Source organism: Python bivittatus, unplaced genomic scaffold (genome assembly GCF_059951505.1).
Source record: "Python bivittatus isolate LINGU-HERP-01145 unplaced genomic scaffold, Pbiv_v1 ctg000080_np1212, whole genome shotgun sequence".
NCBI classification, from domain to species: Eukaryota; Metazoa; Chordata; class Lepidosauria; order Squamata; family Pythonidae; genus Python; species Python bivittatus.
The window spans coordinates 37,360,289-37,378,978 of NW_028277035.1; the positions used below are offsets into that span (position 1 = coordinate 37,360,289).

General features: G+C 38.9%; 2 protein-coding genes across 10 annotated transcripts in view; one reads left to right on the forward strand and one right to left on the reverse strand.

Annotated features, from left to right (window-relative positions):
- The first annotated feature begins 1,770 nt into the window (after nt 1–1,770).
- GPX3 (glutathione peroxidase 3) lies at nt 1,771–12,755 on the forward strand. The gene is made up of 6 exons (XM_007423968.3): nt 1,771–1,979; nt 4,085–4,177; nt 8,047–8,197; nt 9,300–9,417; nt 10,441–10,540; nt 11,271–12,755. Exons 1-6 carry the CDS (start codon nt 1,776–1,778, stop codon nt 11,478–11,480), a joined length of 876 nt encoding a protein of 291 aa, XP_007424030.2. The 5' UTR covers nt 1,771–1,775; the 3' UTR covers nt 11,481–12,755.
- The window catches only part of TNIP1 (TNFAIP3 interacting protein 1), a 66,173-nt gene continuing 59,069 nt past the window's right edge, over nt 11,587–18,690 (reverse strand). For 5 of the 9 annotated variants that reach the window (XM_025163955.2, XM_015887348.3, XM_015887349.3 and 2 more), the window contains exons 15-18: nt 18,370–18,450; nt 16,440–16,631; nt 15,774–15,864; nt 11,587–15,231 (exon numbers count right to left, since the gene is read on the reverse strand). In XM_025163955.2, the coding sequence (XP_025019723.2) occupies nt 15,188–15,231; nt 15,774–15,864; nt 16,440–16,631; nt 18,370–18,450 (408 nt within the window). In that variant the 3' untranslated portion in view covers nt 11,587–15,187. The remainder of the gene's footprint in view (nt 15,232–15,773; nt 15,865–16,439; nt 16,632–18,369; nt 18,451–18,690) is intronic. The other 4 variants (XM_015887350.3, XM_088133860.1, XM_025163956.2 and 1 more) reach the window with 4 other exon arrangements.

Consider the following 18,690-nt stretch of genomic DNA (forward strand, 5'->3'; position numbering starts at 1 on the left):
TCAAAGAAAGACTTATCTCAAAGAAAGAAAGATCTCATGAAGGAACTTCTCCCATTAATATTTTTCAGGAATTATCCTACAGTCACTGCTAAGTCCTGTTCATGAGTAATGGTTGAAGATTTTTTCTTCTACTGGATAAATATGAAATTGCCTACTCAGTTTTCTTGCCTACAAAACTGAGAAAGGAATGAGTTAAAGTTTCTATCTTTCTCTCCTCCATAATGTTTATTAAGATAACTGTTTCCATATTGATAAAAACAGAACAAAAGTAGTGATTTTAAGCAAGATCACTAGCAGGGGTGGAGGTTAAACTTCATCCCAAGCTTTGGGTATATGTGGCAAAAAGGTGTTTGATTTACTTCTACATCTGCAAATAGGATAATGTGAAAAACAGCCTGACCTATTTTTGTGTCCCTCCAAAGGCTTCCATAAGGCCCAGTGAACCAGTTTCTCCAAAAGATTGTTATGTCTGACAAAATGTCACATAAAAGAAGGTCAAGGTCTTTTCTCTTTTGTTCTGGATGGCAGGAAAGAGAACAAATGATTTAAGATACAGGAAGGCACATTCCAACTGAACTTTAGGGGTAAAGAAGTGTAAGAGCAAGAGATGGTGAGCACCCCTTGTAATTTGGATTCCAGAGGGGTTGGGCTCAATGGTCCCTTCCAACTCTATGATTTCTTAATTTTATAATGGATAAGAAATCAATGGCAATACTGACCACTAGACTGTATGAGGAACACCATTCTGAGCACCTTAACTACAGTTAAGTTCCAACTATAAATTTGAATTGGTTAACATTCACAGTGTTGTCCTGGAACATTACAGAATGTGATATGAACATGAGATCCTTCAGAACACCTGTTGGTCATGCTAAAATTATTTCTAAATCTGTTTTTGTGAAATATGCCTCTTGAAATGGCAGCTTAGATGTAAATACTAGGACTTGATCTAGTTCCTCTTTCCTGTTTGTTAGAATTATTTCCTACCTCAAGGCAGCAAATATAACACTCCCTCCTCCAAATTTCTTCATAACAATAATCCTGTGAGGTAGGTTGAGCTGAAAAGAATAGCCCAAAGTCACCCTGTGAGCTTCCATGTCTGAAGGAGACTTCTACCCCAATTTCCTCAGTCCTGGTCCAGTATCCCATTGGCTTTAAATTAATTCCCCCACTCTCCCCCAAAATAAGTCTTTTCTAGACATTTTAGACTACAACTCCTATTGCCACAGCCAAACCCAGTTGGGAATACTAGGGACACAGATGATGTATCTAAATACATGCCTGGTTTTTAATAAAAGAAGAGTGGGAATAAAAATGTTACTCGCAGAGCTCTATATAATTCTCCTCAGAAACAAATTCCGCTGAGTTCAATGGGACATACTCCCACTTTAAGAGATATATTGTACAGTATTCAATGACAGCAGAAGAGACCCAGGATGTGACTTTTTTGTGCTAACACATCACAGAGTCATATTATTCCAAATGACTCCATTTAGAGTCATTCCTCTAAATGACCATTTGGAACATGCTTTGTTCTCAAATGTTTTCTTTAATCCAGTTCCACTTGTTGAATTGAGCACTAAGGTAGATGTATAGCAATTCAGTCTTAAGGAGCTGGGCAGCATTTGGCATCTCAGCCTTTGAGGAATGCTGAAGCCCAGAAGCCACATGGTTAATATGAAAAGGACCAGCCCTCAAGTTCCTGCTGCTTCATGATTGGCTACCAGCACTTAGCTTCATCCTTTTTATACTAGCTGTTGAGCTGGAAGGTGGTAATGTTTGACAGAGAGAGAGAAACACAAAGAGACACCTACAGCAAGCAGCAACACAGTTTTTTGTGGAGGCAAGGCCAGGCAGGGGTGCAGGGCCCCTGTCCCTCTTGCTCTCCTACCATGAAGGGCAGACTTAAAGGTGCATGGATCATCTCCTTGCTTTTGGCTGGCTTATTTCAGCCCAACCTGGGACAGGAACAACAGAAGGTAAGACATTCTAGCATGTTTCAAGGAGGGGAGTGTCTGAATTGGAGGATATCATCAGACCAGACAGGTGGTGCTTTCTGGTCCAGATGGTGTTTGCCTGAAGGGGATGGTAAGGATGGAGAGCAATGCCTAGAGGTTTTGAGTATTTGTGATACAGTAGTGATACATACATCTTAGGAATGTGTAGCTAGTAGCAGCTAATGTGAACTGGTTAAATGGGGGCCAAATCCACTCCCTCCAAAGTCACAGTCTCAGAAAGAGACTGACTGAAATGAATCCCAATTTGGCTTTAGCCAACCAGCACCATTTTGCTTGGGTGTTATTGCTTTTTTCGTTTTTAGCATTTATTTACTAAATTAAGACCCATGTTTGAATCTTTACTGTCAGACTTGCATCAAAGGATAAAGATGGCATTTCCCCCAGCATGAACCAGCAGCCCCCCCATCAACTGGTGAAAGATAATGAGGGTGTTTGCCTGGCAATCAGTTAGCGTGCACTCCCTCTACTCCTGAGCTCAGCAGACTTGATTCAGCAGAGATATATGCACATTTTTCAGGATGATTAAATACATGTAATGTTGTAAATTGGATCCAGGATTAAGGCTCTGCTGATGTTGCTACGCAGGTCCCAGGTGAATCTGGGCTGCAAATACACCTTTGTGTAACGTGAAAGGCTAGCATTCCACCCCACAGGGTGGTTGTGAAGAGAAATGAAGTCATTTTTCTTGCAAAAGTGCAATTGAGCATGATGTTAATGATGATGGGAAATAAAAGATGGGTGTGTATGGCTTTGTCCTACCTGTCCAATTCAAATCTGGACAGAGCAGAGAGAGGGAACCTGTAGAAATAAGAAAGGAACTCAGAATTACAGAGGTCCCTGGTGAGGCAGATATTAACCCACCAAAGAGGAAGAAGAAAATTGCTCCAGGACTGTGTTGCAGTTAACAGAACAAATATGGTGGAACAACATTTCTATGTGGCCACCTGTATTTAGCACAGTGGACAAGATCATCTTCAAGAGACTTGTTTACACCAAGGGCTGTGTATTTGCACAGGCAAACGCTGGCAAACACTGTGACTGTGCTGAGGTCAGAAAAACAGTGGAAGCTGCCAGTGCTGACAGAAGAAGCTTAATGACCAATTTATTGTTTAAACCAGTGTTTCTCAACCTCAGCAACTTTAGGATGTGTGGTCTTCAACTCCCAGAATTCCCCAGCCACCCTTGTGGCAGGTGAAATATTCCATTCTCAAAGTACAGAAACAGGTATTTTAATCAGTGTGGGAGCCATTCTTGTTTAATAAGAGTCTGGGTCCAGTTTTAAGCAGTGAGAACTGTGTCAGAGTAGAATTAACAGCTCAAGAGTTTTGTGGCACCTTAGAGAATAACACATTTGTCACAGTGTAAATTTCCTGAATTATCTGCAATTTCTGCAGCTGCTTCAGGTACTTAGGTCTGGGCTGAAAATACTGCTACTTCTCTGGAAAATAAATGGAAACCCTTCCAAATCTATTGCACACCCTTACAAATATAGCATGGTTTCCTTCCCCCATTAATTGTGATCTTGCACTGTTATAGTTCTTCTTTTTTGTTGCTTGAATTTTTTTTTTTTTAAATCAAAGTACCATTTGATGAAGAAGACTGAGAAGAAGAACTGTGTGGCTAGCTGGCCTTCCCCAATCCAGGTTGCAGTTCCCCTGGCATTGACACTGTACTTACCTGAATTTCCATCAGTCAGCCTCTCTGGATGGCACCAGAGTTGGGTGGATATACACTGAATATTCATGACACTATCCCTGAGTGTACAAGGGTGACTGTGCCACTAAAGCTAGAGTCTAGCCTATACTCAGCTGGGAGTAAGTACTATCAATCTCATTGGAATTTAGTTTAGTAGACTCAATCATAAATTTCAATTTCTTATAGCCATTAGCTGCAAAAAATGAATAAACATGTATAGAGCTGTGTTGGTATGGACTTTAGAGATAATATAATATGTGCTCTCTCACACACAGGAAGTGCTAAGGTATAATAATTGTTCTTAATATGTACATATTAAGTAGTCCTTGATTTTACTACAAAATTGCCTTATTACACTGGATCTGAATTAGATTTCAACAGGCTTTCCGTTACCTCACCAACATGAGGAGACAAGAACCTGCTCACATATTCCTCTTTCTCAGCCGACCCAAGATCGAGCCAAGGTAGGACGTTCTAGTGTTTGTTTCTAAAACGTTTAAGGAATCAACAAACTACTTTAGGCTACTTGTGTATCCTGGAGCACTGAATGCTCCATTCAGAGAAGAATGTGGTTACCAACTCTGTCTTTAACCTCTTTACCACCATGTATAGGAAAACAGTCTGTGGCCCTGTAATAGGCTCACTAGTCATGTTGAGGAATATTATGCTGGTTATAATTAAGAATTCCTAGTTTGGCAAATAAATACTCCAGGTAAAAATAGCAACTGGAAACCAACATGAAAATAACTATGATGACTGCTTTTGTACACTGCACAAAAATGTGTTTGGGGGCGGGGGGTTGCATATTTTTCATATTTCGGTTACTTCACGTTTCTTTTTGTTTTTTATTTTTTCACATTTCAGATTTGAATCTGATTTGCAAATCTCCATTGATCTGCAGGGGGAAGGAAAGGGTTCATGCAGAATTCCAGGAATTTACCATTTCAGACTTTTTCCCTAATGTTTCATTTAAGCCCAAATCAAAGAAAAATCCAGTGGATATAATCTTGCCTTGTATTGTTTGTGGAAAGAAAGGGAGAGAGAGTCACATGAAAAGAAATGGCACAGTGGGACAGAAAAAATTAAATTCTATCTTCCACCAAGGATTCTTGTTAGCATCTTTGCTGGGGCAAAATAGGAAGTCTTCTTAATTCTTGATATTTTCCCACCTGCACCTTTTCTTTCTCTACAGACAATGAGGTGAAGATGTCAATATGAAATTGCAACTTTGAAATTTGGCAACTTACAGTATTTCAATCTGCTAGTCAGTTACAGATGCCAAAGTCTCCCTCCCAAATGGAAAAGTGGGTTAAACTACGTAAAACTGAAATAAAATATTCTGAACAAGAAACTTGAAATAACATGGGTTTATAATTCCTTAATTTGTGTAACTTACTGACTAGTGCGTTGCCTGTTAAGCTGTATAGGCTGAGTAAAGAGAGAGTGGATGCTGTCATGTTATTCTTTAACCAAAGCTTAGTATTTGCCGTGTCATTGGACCTAAAATGGACACCATTTTAGAAGTGTAGAAACAAGACTTTGTAACCTAGTTTTTTTTATAGGCTACAAACCTATAACATACCAGATGGCATCGATATTAGGCCTAGATGCCATGAAATATTGCATACTTTGGTGCAAGCAGTGTACACAATCAAGAATAACAGGTTAAATGAACATTATAGCTTACCATGTTAAGCAAATATAGCCTTAATCCTTATTTCTTAAATCTGAAGTAAACATATATGGTGGTTATTTGCATGTATTAATTCTTTTAAATTTTTGGAATGCAACTATCTGGAATATTCTAAAGCCTCTGCATTTTCATTCTATTAATACATTTCTTTAACATATCAAACTCCTCTGAAGTTGAACATTTAATCCCCACATAAGGCTGCTAGAGGCTTTAATATCTTCAGGACAAGCAAAACCTCAAAAACTGCAGTGTGCCATGCCGGTGAAAAAGCTTCACCTTTTACCTTTTCAAATGGCTTTTTACAATGCCGAGAAGAGTAAGAGTACATCAGTTTCAGCTTTTTCAGTATCTCATTTTGCAAATTATCCATTCATTTTGGACCATTTCTACACCATTTTGCCAATCTGGTAAAAAGAAAACAAAAAGTGCATGAAACAGAGCAAAGTTTTGTGTGCATGGCTGTGGTGAACTTTGTTGGAACAAAATGTCACTGTTTTTGGTGAACAGAAAGGTAGCAAGAAAAATTGTAGTTGTATTTCTATTATTTCTACTTCTCTTTCAAACCTGTAGTTACATCTAGCTCTAGTTACGTACAGCAGGCAGCTGTGCTCCAAAGTGTTTGGCTGTATTAAAGATAGGACGGCTTAATGACGCTGGCCAGAAATGGTCAACACTTCAGCGGTTCGAGCCCAGCCTTCGCGTAGCAGAGTGAGCTCTTGCTTCCTACCCCAGCTCCTGTCAACCCAACAGTTCGAAAACTTACGTGAATAGATAAATGGGTACTCTCACTCCGGTGGGAGGAAAAATACTGGTGGCGCCTTGCAAAAGGAGTCGGGAACAGTTGCCAGTAGTGCGGAAGCCGCGCACACCCGAAAAAGACCCAAAGCAACGGAAACCCCGCCCCCTGCGCTCGCCAGCTGGGCTCTGCTCTAGGAAGGAGGCACTGGCAAACCACTTCCGAAACACCTTGCCTTGAAAACTGCAAGGACTCGTCCAAAAGCAGTCACTGCAGAGTTGGTAACGACTGAGTGCAGATTAAAAAAAAAAAAAACATTGGACCTCAACTCCCATAATGATGACCATGATTTCTGGGAATGATGAGAGTTATGGATTAACACTCCTGTAAGGCATCTGGTAGAGGAAAGCAGGTGTAAGGTTTTTCTTTTCTTTTTCTTTTTAGGCATCCTATCTGAATATCTGAACAATAAACATGACCTTGTTTAAGTAACTCTTGATTAAACTTTTCTGTTGTTCTGGAACTATTCATGCAAAGAAAAACAAACGGATTAAGACATGGATGGCTAGTATCTGATTTGCAGCAGTTTTTGATGTCAGGAGGTTAAACTTCTGATGGTGCAGGAGGAGGCAGAGTGAATGGCTGAAATGTTCTAGTCAGATCCTAGGAACCAGCGTTTCTAGGTGACTGTCAAAAGCAATTCCTCAGAAAATAATGCTTATAAACCTCCAGAGAAATGACTGCTTTAGTAAACAATGACTTCTTGGTATGTTCAGAATTTACAAATTATCATAGTCTAAACTTTCATGGAATATAGTCCTTTTATCACTGAGATTTGTTCCTATTACTAGTCCATGTAGCTCAGTCTCCTCTGTGCCAAGGCAAACTTCATGCTTCTGGGATCTACTTCTCCAGGCCAGCAACTAAACATATATCTAGAAGTAAGGACTAGAGTGACTTGGAACACAGACCAAATATTCGTTTTTAATAACTGTGCAAAACCTGTAATCCTCTCATTCGACACACAAAAATACACCCTCCTAAATCCCATCCCAAAGCTTTTTGCATTAGATCAGCTGACTTTGGGAAAAGGGGAAGAAAAAGTCTTTTATTACTGTGAAAGGTGGCAGAGAATCTACAGAGCAGATGAGCTGAATTCTAATAGTAGGTCCTGGCTTGCATTTTGCTGGCAGGAATTGCTCTGCATTTACGGCCATCAACTCTCTAGAGTTTTAGCCCTCCCTAAACATTGAATTTAGGAGACTTTGCATGCCTAGCACTTTCCTTTCTCCTAACTTTCATACCACCTATGAGACTGAATATATTTTCAGTATTGATTTCACATATTCTACTGTTTACTTAACGTGTTCTTAAAATATATTCATAGCTTTGTCAGCCCTCAAACTTCCTACAGTTATGAAGTAGCCCCACAGAAGAGAGAAGTTCAGAAGCTGTGGTTTCTTTCATCATGCCTTTAACAATCAAAACACTCCTTACACCATAAGCCACATACTACTAAATTGCTCCTAGGCTGTGCTTCTTGCCCTCTGCACGTGGGAAAGGGACTCTAGATATTCACTGTCTTGCAAGGAGGAGACCGTAGCAAGTCTTTATATTCCTCAATCCATACAGATATTGCTGCAGCTGAGTTCCTATGACAAGTATTATTGTAAAACCTATCTCAAGGCACTACCTCAATACATTTCATACTTTTTCATACTGAAAAGCTTCTGATAAAATTGAAGAGTTTGTTCCATTTCAGTGGCTGGAGCTTGGGGCTACAGACAAGGTACTTAGCTGATTCTGGAGTTTGTGTTAGAGCTCATGAAAGTTTTGTGTTAGAGCTCATGAAAGTATGCTTTCTCCTATGCTACTTGCCTGTTTTATCTTGTGCTGTCTTCCAGGTGGCTTGCTATGACTCAGTTCAAGGAACAATCCATGACTATGGGGCTCTCACTATAAATGATGAATACATCCCCTTCCGGAATTATTTGGGGAAGTTTGTCCTCTTTGTAAATGTGGCCACCTACTGAGGACTCACAGCACAATATGTTGGTAAGCTCCTGAGCTAGGAAGAGAAGTACACTCCACCATGATCTGTTGCTAAAGTAAGCAAGTGTTGGACTTCTAGACAAAACTCCAGCAACCTTGTATCTGTACCCAGAAATATGGAAGCTAGTTGAAAATATTGGGTTGGAATAGAAATGCTCAGAAGTATTTAATTATTGTATCCCATAGTCCAGTTCTGATCTGTCCCTGAAGAGTTAGAGTAAGGGCTTCCTCAAGCTGAATTTGACTTCTAGTAACTATTTTGGCATGTCCATGTCCTTTTATCAGCAACTGTAAGTTATGATATATAGTAAGATGAATGATGGCTCTTTTCAGTGTTTCCACAAAAATTACATTTCATGGAATACTGTGAAGGAAAAACATGGCAGTGAAACTATATTAAGCATCTAAGGTTGCAGTGCATATAGCAGAATATATTAGTAAAAAAGTCATGACACTGGAACTGTACTGGCTTAGGCCACTCCACATGTGATGGCTGCACTGGTCTCAGATCAGTGGTGTCCCTCTCATTCCTTCATCCCAGGGCTTGGGAAGCCAAGCCAGTCATCTCCCAGTTCAGGTTTTGCTGTAAAGGAAAAGCTGCAAAGATAAGTTCATGGTGTTTCCTCTGGAGCCGTAAGTGTGAAATTTCTCAGTAGCAGAAACCACCATCTCATCCCCCTTCTTGGCATTGCAGATTTCCTCCCTGCTATGGCTGAGGCCCACTGTGGCTCGGTACCAGCCCATCCCCCAACCTCCAAGAGAAGGTTTTGTTGCTTTTCCTATACATGATGGTCAGATAGTTTTTAAAATTTTCTTCCTTGAGGAAGAACAAGGAAGGGGTGGATCATCTGTTTACTGTCATGTTTAGCCCTCTCCTTTGGCCAGCCACCAGGAAGATCAGTCAGCTCAAGGAGAGAAAGGTAAGGAGAGCTGCTGGGCTCTGTGCTGTGATAAAAAAAAAATGTTGCTTCTAACTAAGAAGGCAAAGATTGTGGCTGTGGGGAATGCCTTACAGAATGTTCAACAATGTTCAGTAGAATGTTCAATGCCTTATAGAATGTTCAGAGGCCTATTGCTGAAGTATCCTATTGCTTTTATCTAACAGAACTGAATGCACTACAAACTGCACTGGGAAATGACCAATTTGCTATCCTTGGCTTCCCATGCAATCAATTTGGAAAACAAGAACCTGGACAGAATTCTGAAATCCTCCTAGGACTAAAGTGAGTACATGCAAGGAATTCATTTCTGGTTATGCTAGTCATATAGGATTATGTTAACTTTGCCAGACTTCCCAACTGTAGATTGCTGTCTCCCTCTGTGGCTTTATCATTTATTCTTTAATGGGCTTACATTTGGGTATCGCCAGTGTATACCTATTGTTAGGCTCGTTGGCCTGTTCCTAAACCAGAAATGATTATTCTTCAAACACAATTCTCAGTCTCTTTTGCAAGGTTTATTGGGGAGAAAGCATTGGAGTTACTACAATTCTGACAAATGAATTAGTTCCCATCTCAAACCAATATACCCAGAAGTTAATGGGGAGACCTCTCTGTTTTCAACTACTTTCCTGTAACCCAGAAAGCCACTTAGTCTTTTCACTGATAACAGGGCTTGCAACTGGTGGTTTACACAATGGTCTCCTAATTCTTTTATCAGCCTGGGAACCAGTCATTACATCTATCCATTCTGTATCTTGATGAAAATTGGGCATATCAATGGACCTTTTCATCCAAGAATGGATTGGCATTTGATGCCTGTAGGCCACACTTATGTAGGGTATGTTTTGGGGTGATTGAAGACTTAAATTAGCAGAATGATTAGTGGTACTTTCAGATTGGTTTTATGATTTGGGAAGTCCCTCACCCCTGCCACGGATTAGACATGCTATGCCAAACATGTCATCTTTGACATCCCATCTACCACCCCCCAAAAATCAGCAAGACATTTACATTCAACACTGTCAACAATTTCAATAGTGTGAGTTGTTGGAGCTTCAAGGGTCATAACATAAAGGGATGGGGACTGTTTGTGTCTCACCTGTGCAGGTTTGGACTTTTCTCCAAGCAATGGTTTTTAAAAAAATTATATCAGTATCTGCACAGCCAGATATATAGGCCTGTAGGGGCAAAGACGCTGAATATCAGCTCTCATACAGAAGTGGGAAGTTGTCCTCAAAATACAGTAGGCTGTTTCTTGCTGCTCTCTCTCTGAAAGGGACTATTAATATTCTCCTTTTGTTCCAGACATGTCAGACCTGGGGGAGGCTTCGTCCCTAATTTCCAGCTCTTTCAGAAAGGAGATGTAAATGGGGAGAACGAACAGAAAATTTACACCTTCCTGAAGGTTTGAATTGGCTGCACTATTTCACAGATGATGAGCAATAATATTTTGATATTAGGGACAAGCCTCTAATGCCTCAATCTTAAAATTTCACCTATTCGTGCAATTTTCATGTAGGCAGAAAAGTGTGTGTGTCGGGGGGGGGGAGGATTTTCCCACTGTTTTAGCTAACTTCTTGTCACACTGAAAATCTACCTTTGGAGGGACAGAAAATCTTCTGGGTGTTGTGGTACTAGAGGGCTGCAGAGTCTCAGCAAAAATTACCTTTCTCCCTGGTGATAGTTGGAGGCTTCAATGCAGTGGCACATTTTCTTATTCATGACAGAGCAAGGTGGAATCCAAAATTATACATGTTATTTATGCAAACCAAAACCAAAATGGAATTGCTTAGAAAGTGAGGCATTGCCACCCAGTCACTTTTATGTGAGATGGGCGGCTATATAAATATATAAAAATAAAATAAATTACTAGATTTTAAGTATCATTCTGCAATGCTACAGTAGAGCAAATCAGCTTAGAATAGAACAATTTGTAGCTTCATAATAATTTGAATATATGTCTATATAATATATTTTATATAATAAATATGCCTTCTTATAGACTTTGTTCCCAGTTACCTACATCTCTCTCTCCATCCTGCCCACCCCTGTGCCATTAGACTAAAGATGAAAAACCTTACAATTCTAATTCTAGAAACAATAACAAAAATAACTGCTATTTTTTTTCCTGATAGAACTCCTGTCCACCTGTTGTGGAAAACTTTGGTGACCCCGCGAAACTCTTCTGGTCGCCTCTGAAGCTCCATGATATTAAATGGAACTTTGAGAAATTTTTGGTTGGTCCTGATGGAAAGCCCTTGATGAGGTGGTTTCACCGGACAAATGTTGCTACTGTGAAGAATGATATTCTAAGAATCATAAGGAAAAACACCACAAATGGATAGACTCCATGCAAATGATGGATTCAAGGAGGGGAGGGAGACTGCAGACATATCCAGACATACTCATTTTCTTCTGTCAAACAGCCAATCATCGAAATATCCTTTATTCAAAGCTAAAAAAAAGTTAAGATAGAATTCACCCTAGAAGGTGCCAGTTCATACACTATTACTGATAAAGTTTAACATCAAAATTGTTAATCTTAACTGACATATTTCCAAGCATAACTTTACAAAAGGAAGTTGACCTCAGTTTACTCCAGTGATTGCTTTAATTTCCACAGGATGAACATAGTATTGGGAAACCATTTTAGTTACTTCTGATACTGCTTCAAAAGTCTGTTACTAGTGCAGCACAAAAACAAGAGGACCTTTGGGTTTTGTACCTCTAGGATATTATAGTACTAAAGAAAAGTGGAGACTATTCCTCACTTTCATTATTAACATATTGATGCAAAACATTCTCTACAAATTTTAAAAACAACAAAATTGAGAATTTTTTAAAATGACTAGCTGTACGTTGAACCATTGTGTCGCAATGTTAAAGTCCATCTAGTTTATTTTTAGCAATTTAAACTCATTTCCAACATTGTGTGAATATTAAATGCTACATTCATTAAGAGTTTCCCACTTAATTTTGTTGTTTTAAATTGCTAAGATATTTTGTTCTTAGCAAAATATCATCAGTCATAACTCAGGCCAAGCTATGCTTGTTCTCCACATAACCAAGAGTCTCATGGCACCTTTAGGCTGCAGATTTGTAGTCTTTGTAAGAGACTCTCTCACATCCCCAGCATACTCATGCCCTCCCCCATTGACTCTTATGTACAATCCTTACTCACTATCTGGGTTACACACAGTTCTATTGGAAATAGGATTTCCCCTCCAAAATAGATGGATTTAATAGCCTTGGCATTTCTGGATAAAGTACAGTTTATTTCCCTTCCTCAAAATACAGAACAGAACCTCACGTAGCGAATTTATGAACTGGAATTTCTCAAATGACTTTGTTTCTGAGACAAGTGGAAGGAAGATGGGACAAAGGATTTATGGGGCAAGGAAAATGCATCAGAATGACGGTTAGGTCTGAAAACTCCCTAAGAGTGGGACCTGGCCTAAGACTGCAAGGCAGTGGAGTAGTTCTTAAGTGCATTCAGCTACTTCACTACAATCTTTGCAGAGATGTATTCCTTCCTATTAGTCCCCAAATCCCAGCTTCTCTGACCTCCACATCTACTGTGTAAGAACACTGCCTAATAAAAACAGCAAATTCTCAATGCACTTGTGTTGTTGGAGACTCTCTTTTAATGCAGATCAGCCTTCTGTTTTACTACTTTCATCACACAGCCACTTTCCTACTATGAAAGAGCTGAAATCTTAGGTTTGACCATATCGCAGCTGTCAGGTATATCACATTTATACAATGTTACATATAATGGTAACTTTCACACAGATATAGAATGTAGGTCACTGTTGTTAATTCCATATTCAAGGGCAGCAGCTCAAAAACACTGCTGTATCTAGGCTGCAGGACTCTGGATGCCCACTAAATGACATCAAACTTTTAATTTTTTCTGCATCTTTTTGCTGCCTTCTAGAGGTTTTCTGGATTTCGAAAGCCCAGATCTGTTAGCTCTCATGCTTGCAGAGTTAAATAGAGGATTTCTAGGTTTATAGCTCACCATGTTTGGTGCCAGGATAGCATGCATTAAAAACACACGTGTGATACACACTATTCTACGCTAAATATATTCTCCATGATTTCAAGCATGAATTCATAAAGGTAGGAAAGGTAGCTGTGCTTTTTCTTGGATTTCATTTCATAATTATCCAGCTTCAAAGACAAGAGAAAATCCAAGCAGTGTGTGAAAACTTTTTTTCCTTTTACCTGCATTGCAGGGAATTGTTTGGGGGGCATAAAGGAAAAAATACACTTTTTCCTCCCACATACCTCTTTTTCCTTTCATAGCAATCTGAAAGGTATCTAATAAAAACACAGCATACTACAAAGACACATTTAGTAAGACAGCAAAGCTCAGATATAAAACTCTAGGCACAGCCCAGGAAAATTTGTATTTTATTAAACTGAATATATTTAAGATAATTTTGCACAAGTTATCCAATGCTTTTTTGAAACCAGAATATTAGCTAGTAAAATATTAGCCTACATAAACACAGTGGCAACTTATACTAAGAGCTTCTCAAAATGTTTTGGAAAGAGGTCTCCACTTAGAGACTGTAGACAGGCAAAACATTCAATCCTATTATGTCTCTTCTTTTACCTCTTCCTACAATACAATTTATTCTATAATAATTGACAGACACTTCCCTATGACAAAAGCTAAACTCAGTGAAAATATTTTTTTAAAAAAAGAGAAGAGGCTTACAGATTCTTCACAACACTCATGTTCTGCATTTTTCTTTGCACTGTGAACCCTCTAAAATTATTTTTCCTTTCCTTTATTTGGTAAAGAAAAAGAAAACACACAATTATTTCTTAATTATGTGCTTATGGGTGAACATGAATTCTAGTTTCAAATGAGCATATTTATTCCATGTTTTACAGGAGCATGTAACAAGCAATTTATGCCACTTCCAGTGCTACGCACTTTGAAAATTGCTTGGCTGGTTCAGCATTTCATCCCTCCGAGGGATCAGTAATGTGTTTAAAAAAATAAAGACCACTCATCATACATCTATCCCATTTAAATCATGTGAGGGCCAAAGAGACCCTTTTTCCAACAGAAGAAAATTAGAACTGCATTGTTAGATCAGGGAACAGATGTATCTAGTCTACAAGCTAGGTTCAAGAGTAACTAGGAATGTGACAAAACAGAAGCTGGGAAGTGAAATCTGAAGCCTATTCCCACTGAGCAGCTTAAATAATCAGATGTAATTCCATAATGCAACATGCAGTAAGATTCCTGAAGAACTGGAATATACTTCCAACTAAGAGGGAGCAAAAAGGGCTGCCATATTTTAGGGGTAGGTGGGCTGGGGGCGGGTAATTAAACTAATATAAACAGTTTTCAATTCAAATTAACATTCACTGGGGTTAAAGTATTTATTGACAACTACAAGTCTGAACGTGTGTGTGTGTGTGTGTGTAATTCATTCAGAGTAGGAAAAGTATCTTTCATTTTTATTCCTATACATTATATAGACAAACATGAGAAGATCTCTTCGTCCTTGTGCAACCGCTGAATCCTGAACTTGTATAGGGATTAGTTACTATACAAGGATCGCTGTCCTGCCCAAAGCATGCTTCCACTGCCAACAAATGCTAGATATACACTGCCAACACATCCTAGATATACAGCTGCTCTACTGTAAGAGAATCAGTCAAACACAGGTCCTGTGAACCCAGAAATCCTAGTGTTCGTTGCTGGAGCTTATCGGTTCTTCTCTTACAGCTGAGTCTTTGAATGCAGGAGGAGAAAAAGTAGTGGATCCAAATACTGAGAGAAAACAAGATCTGGAGATTTCAGAAGGACAGATTTTCCAAAAGCACTGGGTCACTGGTTGCTTCTTGGCACCATCTGCCATTCATTGTTGGAAAATCCTGCTAAAAGTGCTTATTATCTCAAGCATCCAAGCGGCGTGGATCTTTTTACACACAAATAAATGTGACCAATGTCCAGAAGTAAAGAAGGTGAGCTGGACAAACACATGATGCTGTTCCACTTCTGTAGCTAACACATATCACCACAAAGTTAAACAGGTCTTTGATTTTTAGGTATCCCAAGAGCTGTAGGGTCTGAAAAGCAAACATATGTATTAAAGTAGTTTTCAAATCTTGTATTACCAGGACCCTAATTCTCCTTGCCGAGACTTGCTAGTTTGCACAGCATTCAGGTGAAATGGGTCTGCCACCCAAATCCTCACCAATATTAAGCACTCTAGTTTCCAGAGCCAGCTTTCAGTTGCATTTCGTGTATATGTGAAAGCAAACATAAAAAAAAAATAAAAATCAATGTAGCTATAAAAGAGCAGAAAAGGATATACAAGAATCATAAGCTAGGGCTCTCCTCAATCCAGACTTAAACACCAAACAAACTATAATCAATTCAGAGCACCCTAAGATGAAGTCAAAGAAATGTCTGAAAGACAGACTAATAATGATCTTATTTAACAGGGTCGTGAAGGCTCTCCTAATGATTCACAAATCAGGATCATGCCAAATGTTTCCACATGAATCATATTAACAAGTTAGTTGATCCTAAAAGTGAGAGCCAGGAACAGTATAACTGAAAAAGATATTCTAGGATGTCATGAAAGAAATAAAAAGTTCTTTCTTACCAGATTCCTTGGGAAATTGTTTCACACCCTCCTCTCCTTGTATGTTCTGACTGTGTGATATAATACAGGCTGGATACCAGGTATAATCTGGCTATAAGAAACAAAGAAAAATAAAAAAAATAGAATACAATAGAATAAAATACTATATAGTAGGCATCTGTAATACATTTCAATTTTAATCTCTTCAAGCTCAACCCCGCCCCCCTTCTGAACATGAAATTCCCTATTTCAAGCATGAAATAGCCGTTTCACATGTGAAACCAGCTATTCTATGCATCCTTCAACTCATGGGCAATTACTGGATATCAGCAAAAATGGACAAATCTGTATCTTAAACAGCTGGTTGGTACTCAAAGATGGGACATTTCAAACCAGAAAAGAGGTGCTTCAACTTCAAAACAGTTTGAACTGAAACATCCCTGCTGTATATTTTCTAGTGGAAACTTCATAGTTCTTCATAATGAATGGCAGCAATGTACAAATATAAGAAAGCATTAGTTGCTGAATGAGAAAGTTTACATTCTTGTGCTTCCTTGTACACAAATTTTGGCACAGAATCTGAGAATTCCAATTCTATCCATTTTTTTGGACAGAAGAAAATAGCTGGCAATTGTGGGCTACTCTTATTGCTTCCCTGCTCTGATTCTTCACATTTTATTAACTCACAGGTGGGACACGATGGTAGTTCTGAGGATGCTCATTTGCCACTGCTGATGGTGGGTACCGGATCTGCTGCCAGTCCTCAAAGCCATGATAGACATGTGGTTGGACTGGAGGAGAGCACTGAAACTGGTACACAGGGCAGATAGGGCTCATTTGCCCTGGCTGCAGCTCTGGGTGCAGTCTGTCACCTGAATGCTGCAAGTAAGAAAGCAGGAAGTTGAAACTGATGGAAGTTTGTGGAAATCCTAGTTCATAAAGGCTAATGATTTATCCCCTAATCAAAACAGGATGTTTTGGCTTGACATATGCCTTTTTATCCCCTTTTAAATTTTTAAAGTTTTTAAAACTTTTAAAACTTTTAAAGTTTTAAAGTTGGGGAAGGCATTTTTAGAAAAGCCTAGCCCAATGGGGGTCCCTTCAGATACGATTTTACCACAATTTTCATATCCCCAATCACTGGGTTGTTGCAAGCTGAGTCATCAGGAAGGACCCAAGGAGGCTGTGGTAGATCTAACGGGATATCAGTCCAAAAAGGGGGTCTCAGTATACACCAGTTCCAGGCTGTGAATCTGGCAAAGTCCTGTCTTTGTGGAGTGCTGTGGAGCACCTCACCTCCTTCACCAATACAGGCCTTTCAAAAAACAATAGTTTGAACTCAGATGGAAAGTCACATTAAATTTGTTCTTCCTATTCCTTAGAAAAATCAATGAAATGCAGGTATTTTATTACATAAAAGGAGGAAGACACAAAAACATTTCCCTACCAAAGTACAATACTGACAATTTCTCATTAATTTAGCCAAACCAAAGCAACAGTTGGAATTTCAATCCAATGAAATTTTAGGAAGGAAATGGCATCTATCAGACAGATTGTGGGTCAAGTAGTTAAAGCCCCCAAGGATTTCCATTTCAAGATAGCTTTGGGACAGACATCTCCCTGCATGTTAATGTCTTCATATGAGGAAAGGAACAGCTTTAGCACAAGTACTGATATTACAGAAAGGCTGGGTTTCCATATCATGCCAATCCAAATCTATATAACACACATTATGGCAACTGTGAGACTCCCATATTTTTTAAAAAATATTGCTTTTAAAAATGGATGAAATTTCACAAATCAACAAATCTTGCAAGATTCTGGTGTTCTCACACTTGAGATTTCATGAGATTTTAGTGATCTTCCCTTCAAAAGCTTGGGAGATTTCAGCTACTTTTTTAGAAAATAATATTAAGTGCCCAATGTATGTAAAATTCCTTGCTTAGCATAATGCATGAAAGCAGCCAGTATTTGCTGAAGTAGATTATTCTGCAATTTCTTACTTTTATCAAGTACAATGCAATTCAGTCCCCAGGCATTATTTCACATTCTGAAGACATTTAATTTTGAAGGTGTTTTCATTCCTTCAAAGCACCATCAAAGTGTTGACTCACATTTTACAAAGCTAACAATGCTGCTAATTAGGATGCTTAAAGAACCAGACTTCTCCAATCTGGTGCCCCAGCATTGTGCTGGACTTAAAACTCTCACATTTAGATAGAACTATCAGATTGGGAATGAGGCCCTAGACTAATATAGAGGTTGACACTTACCCTCCGGCTTTAGCACTTCCTGGCATACAGGAAGAACAAGCCCTTTAAAAAAATTTTTGGTTAGAGATTAAAAAGACGTGCCTATTAATGTGGACATAAGACAAGAAAGGACTTACAAATAGTGAATGCAGAATTGATCAGACCAACAGACTATTCCTAACATGAACTGGCTATAAGGGAGTTATCAAAATTTACAAAAACAAATTAAATCTGAGCTGTATGTTGAAGTTAGTCTCTCAATCTTCTTTCCAGTGCCAAAAGTCAAGTGACTATGGCATATGTTCAGTATTGGGAAGCCATAATGTTAAGTCAGCTGGCATTTCCCTTTCCATAGTAATCCATACCTGTTTGTGCTGCTTAAGTAGTTTCTTAAACTTGTCCTTTTCTTCCTTCTCTTTATGGTAGTCCTCTTTAAAGATTCGCAGCTGTCATGGAAAAGAGAAGGCAAAAAAGGAAAGAAAAGAATATAGACTTCCATGTGCACTGCATTCTAGCACTGAGGACAAGCAGACCAATATAAATATTGTGCTCAAATCTGCAGATTAGCTAAACTGGATTCTGGATGCCCAATGTGGAACTAACAAAGACAGTGATAGAGTATTTTGTTCTATACCTCTTGGAAGATAGGGAGAATATTTGAAGTTGGATGGTAATCCAAGAGACAA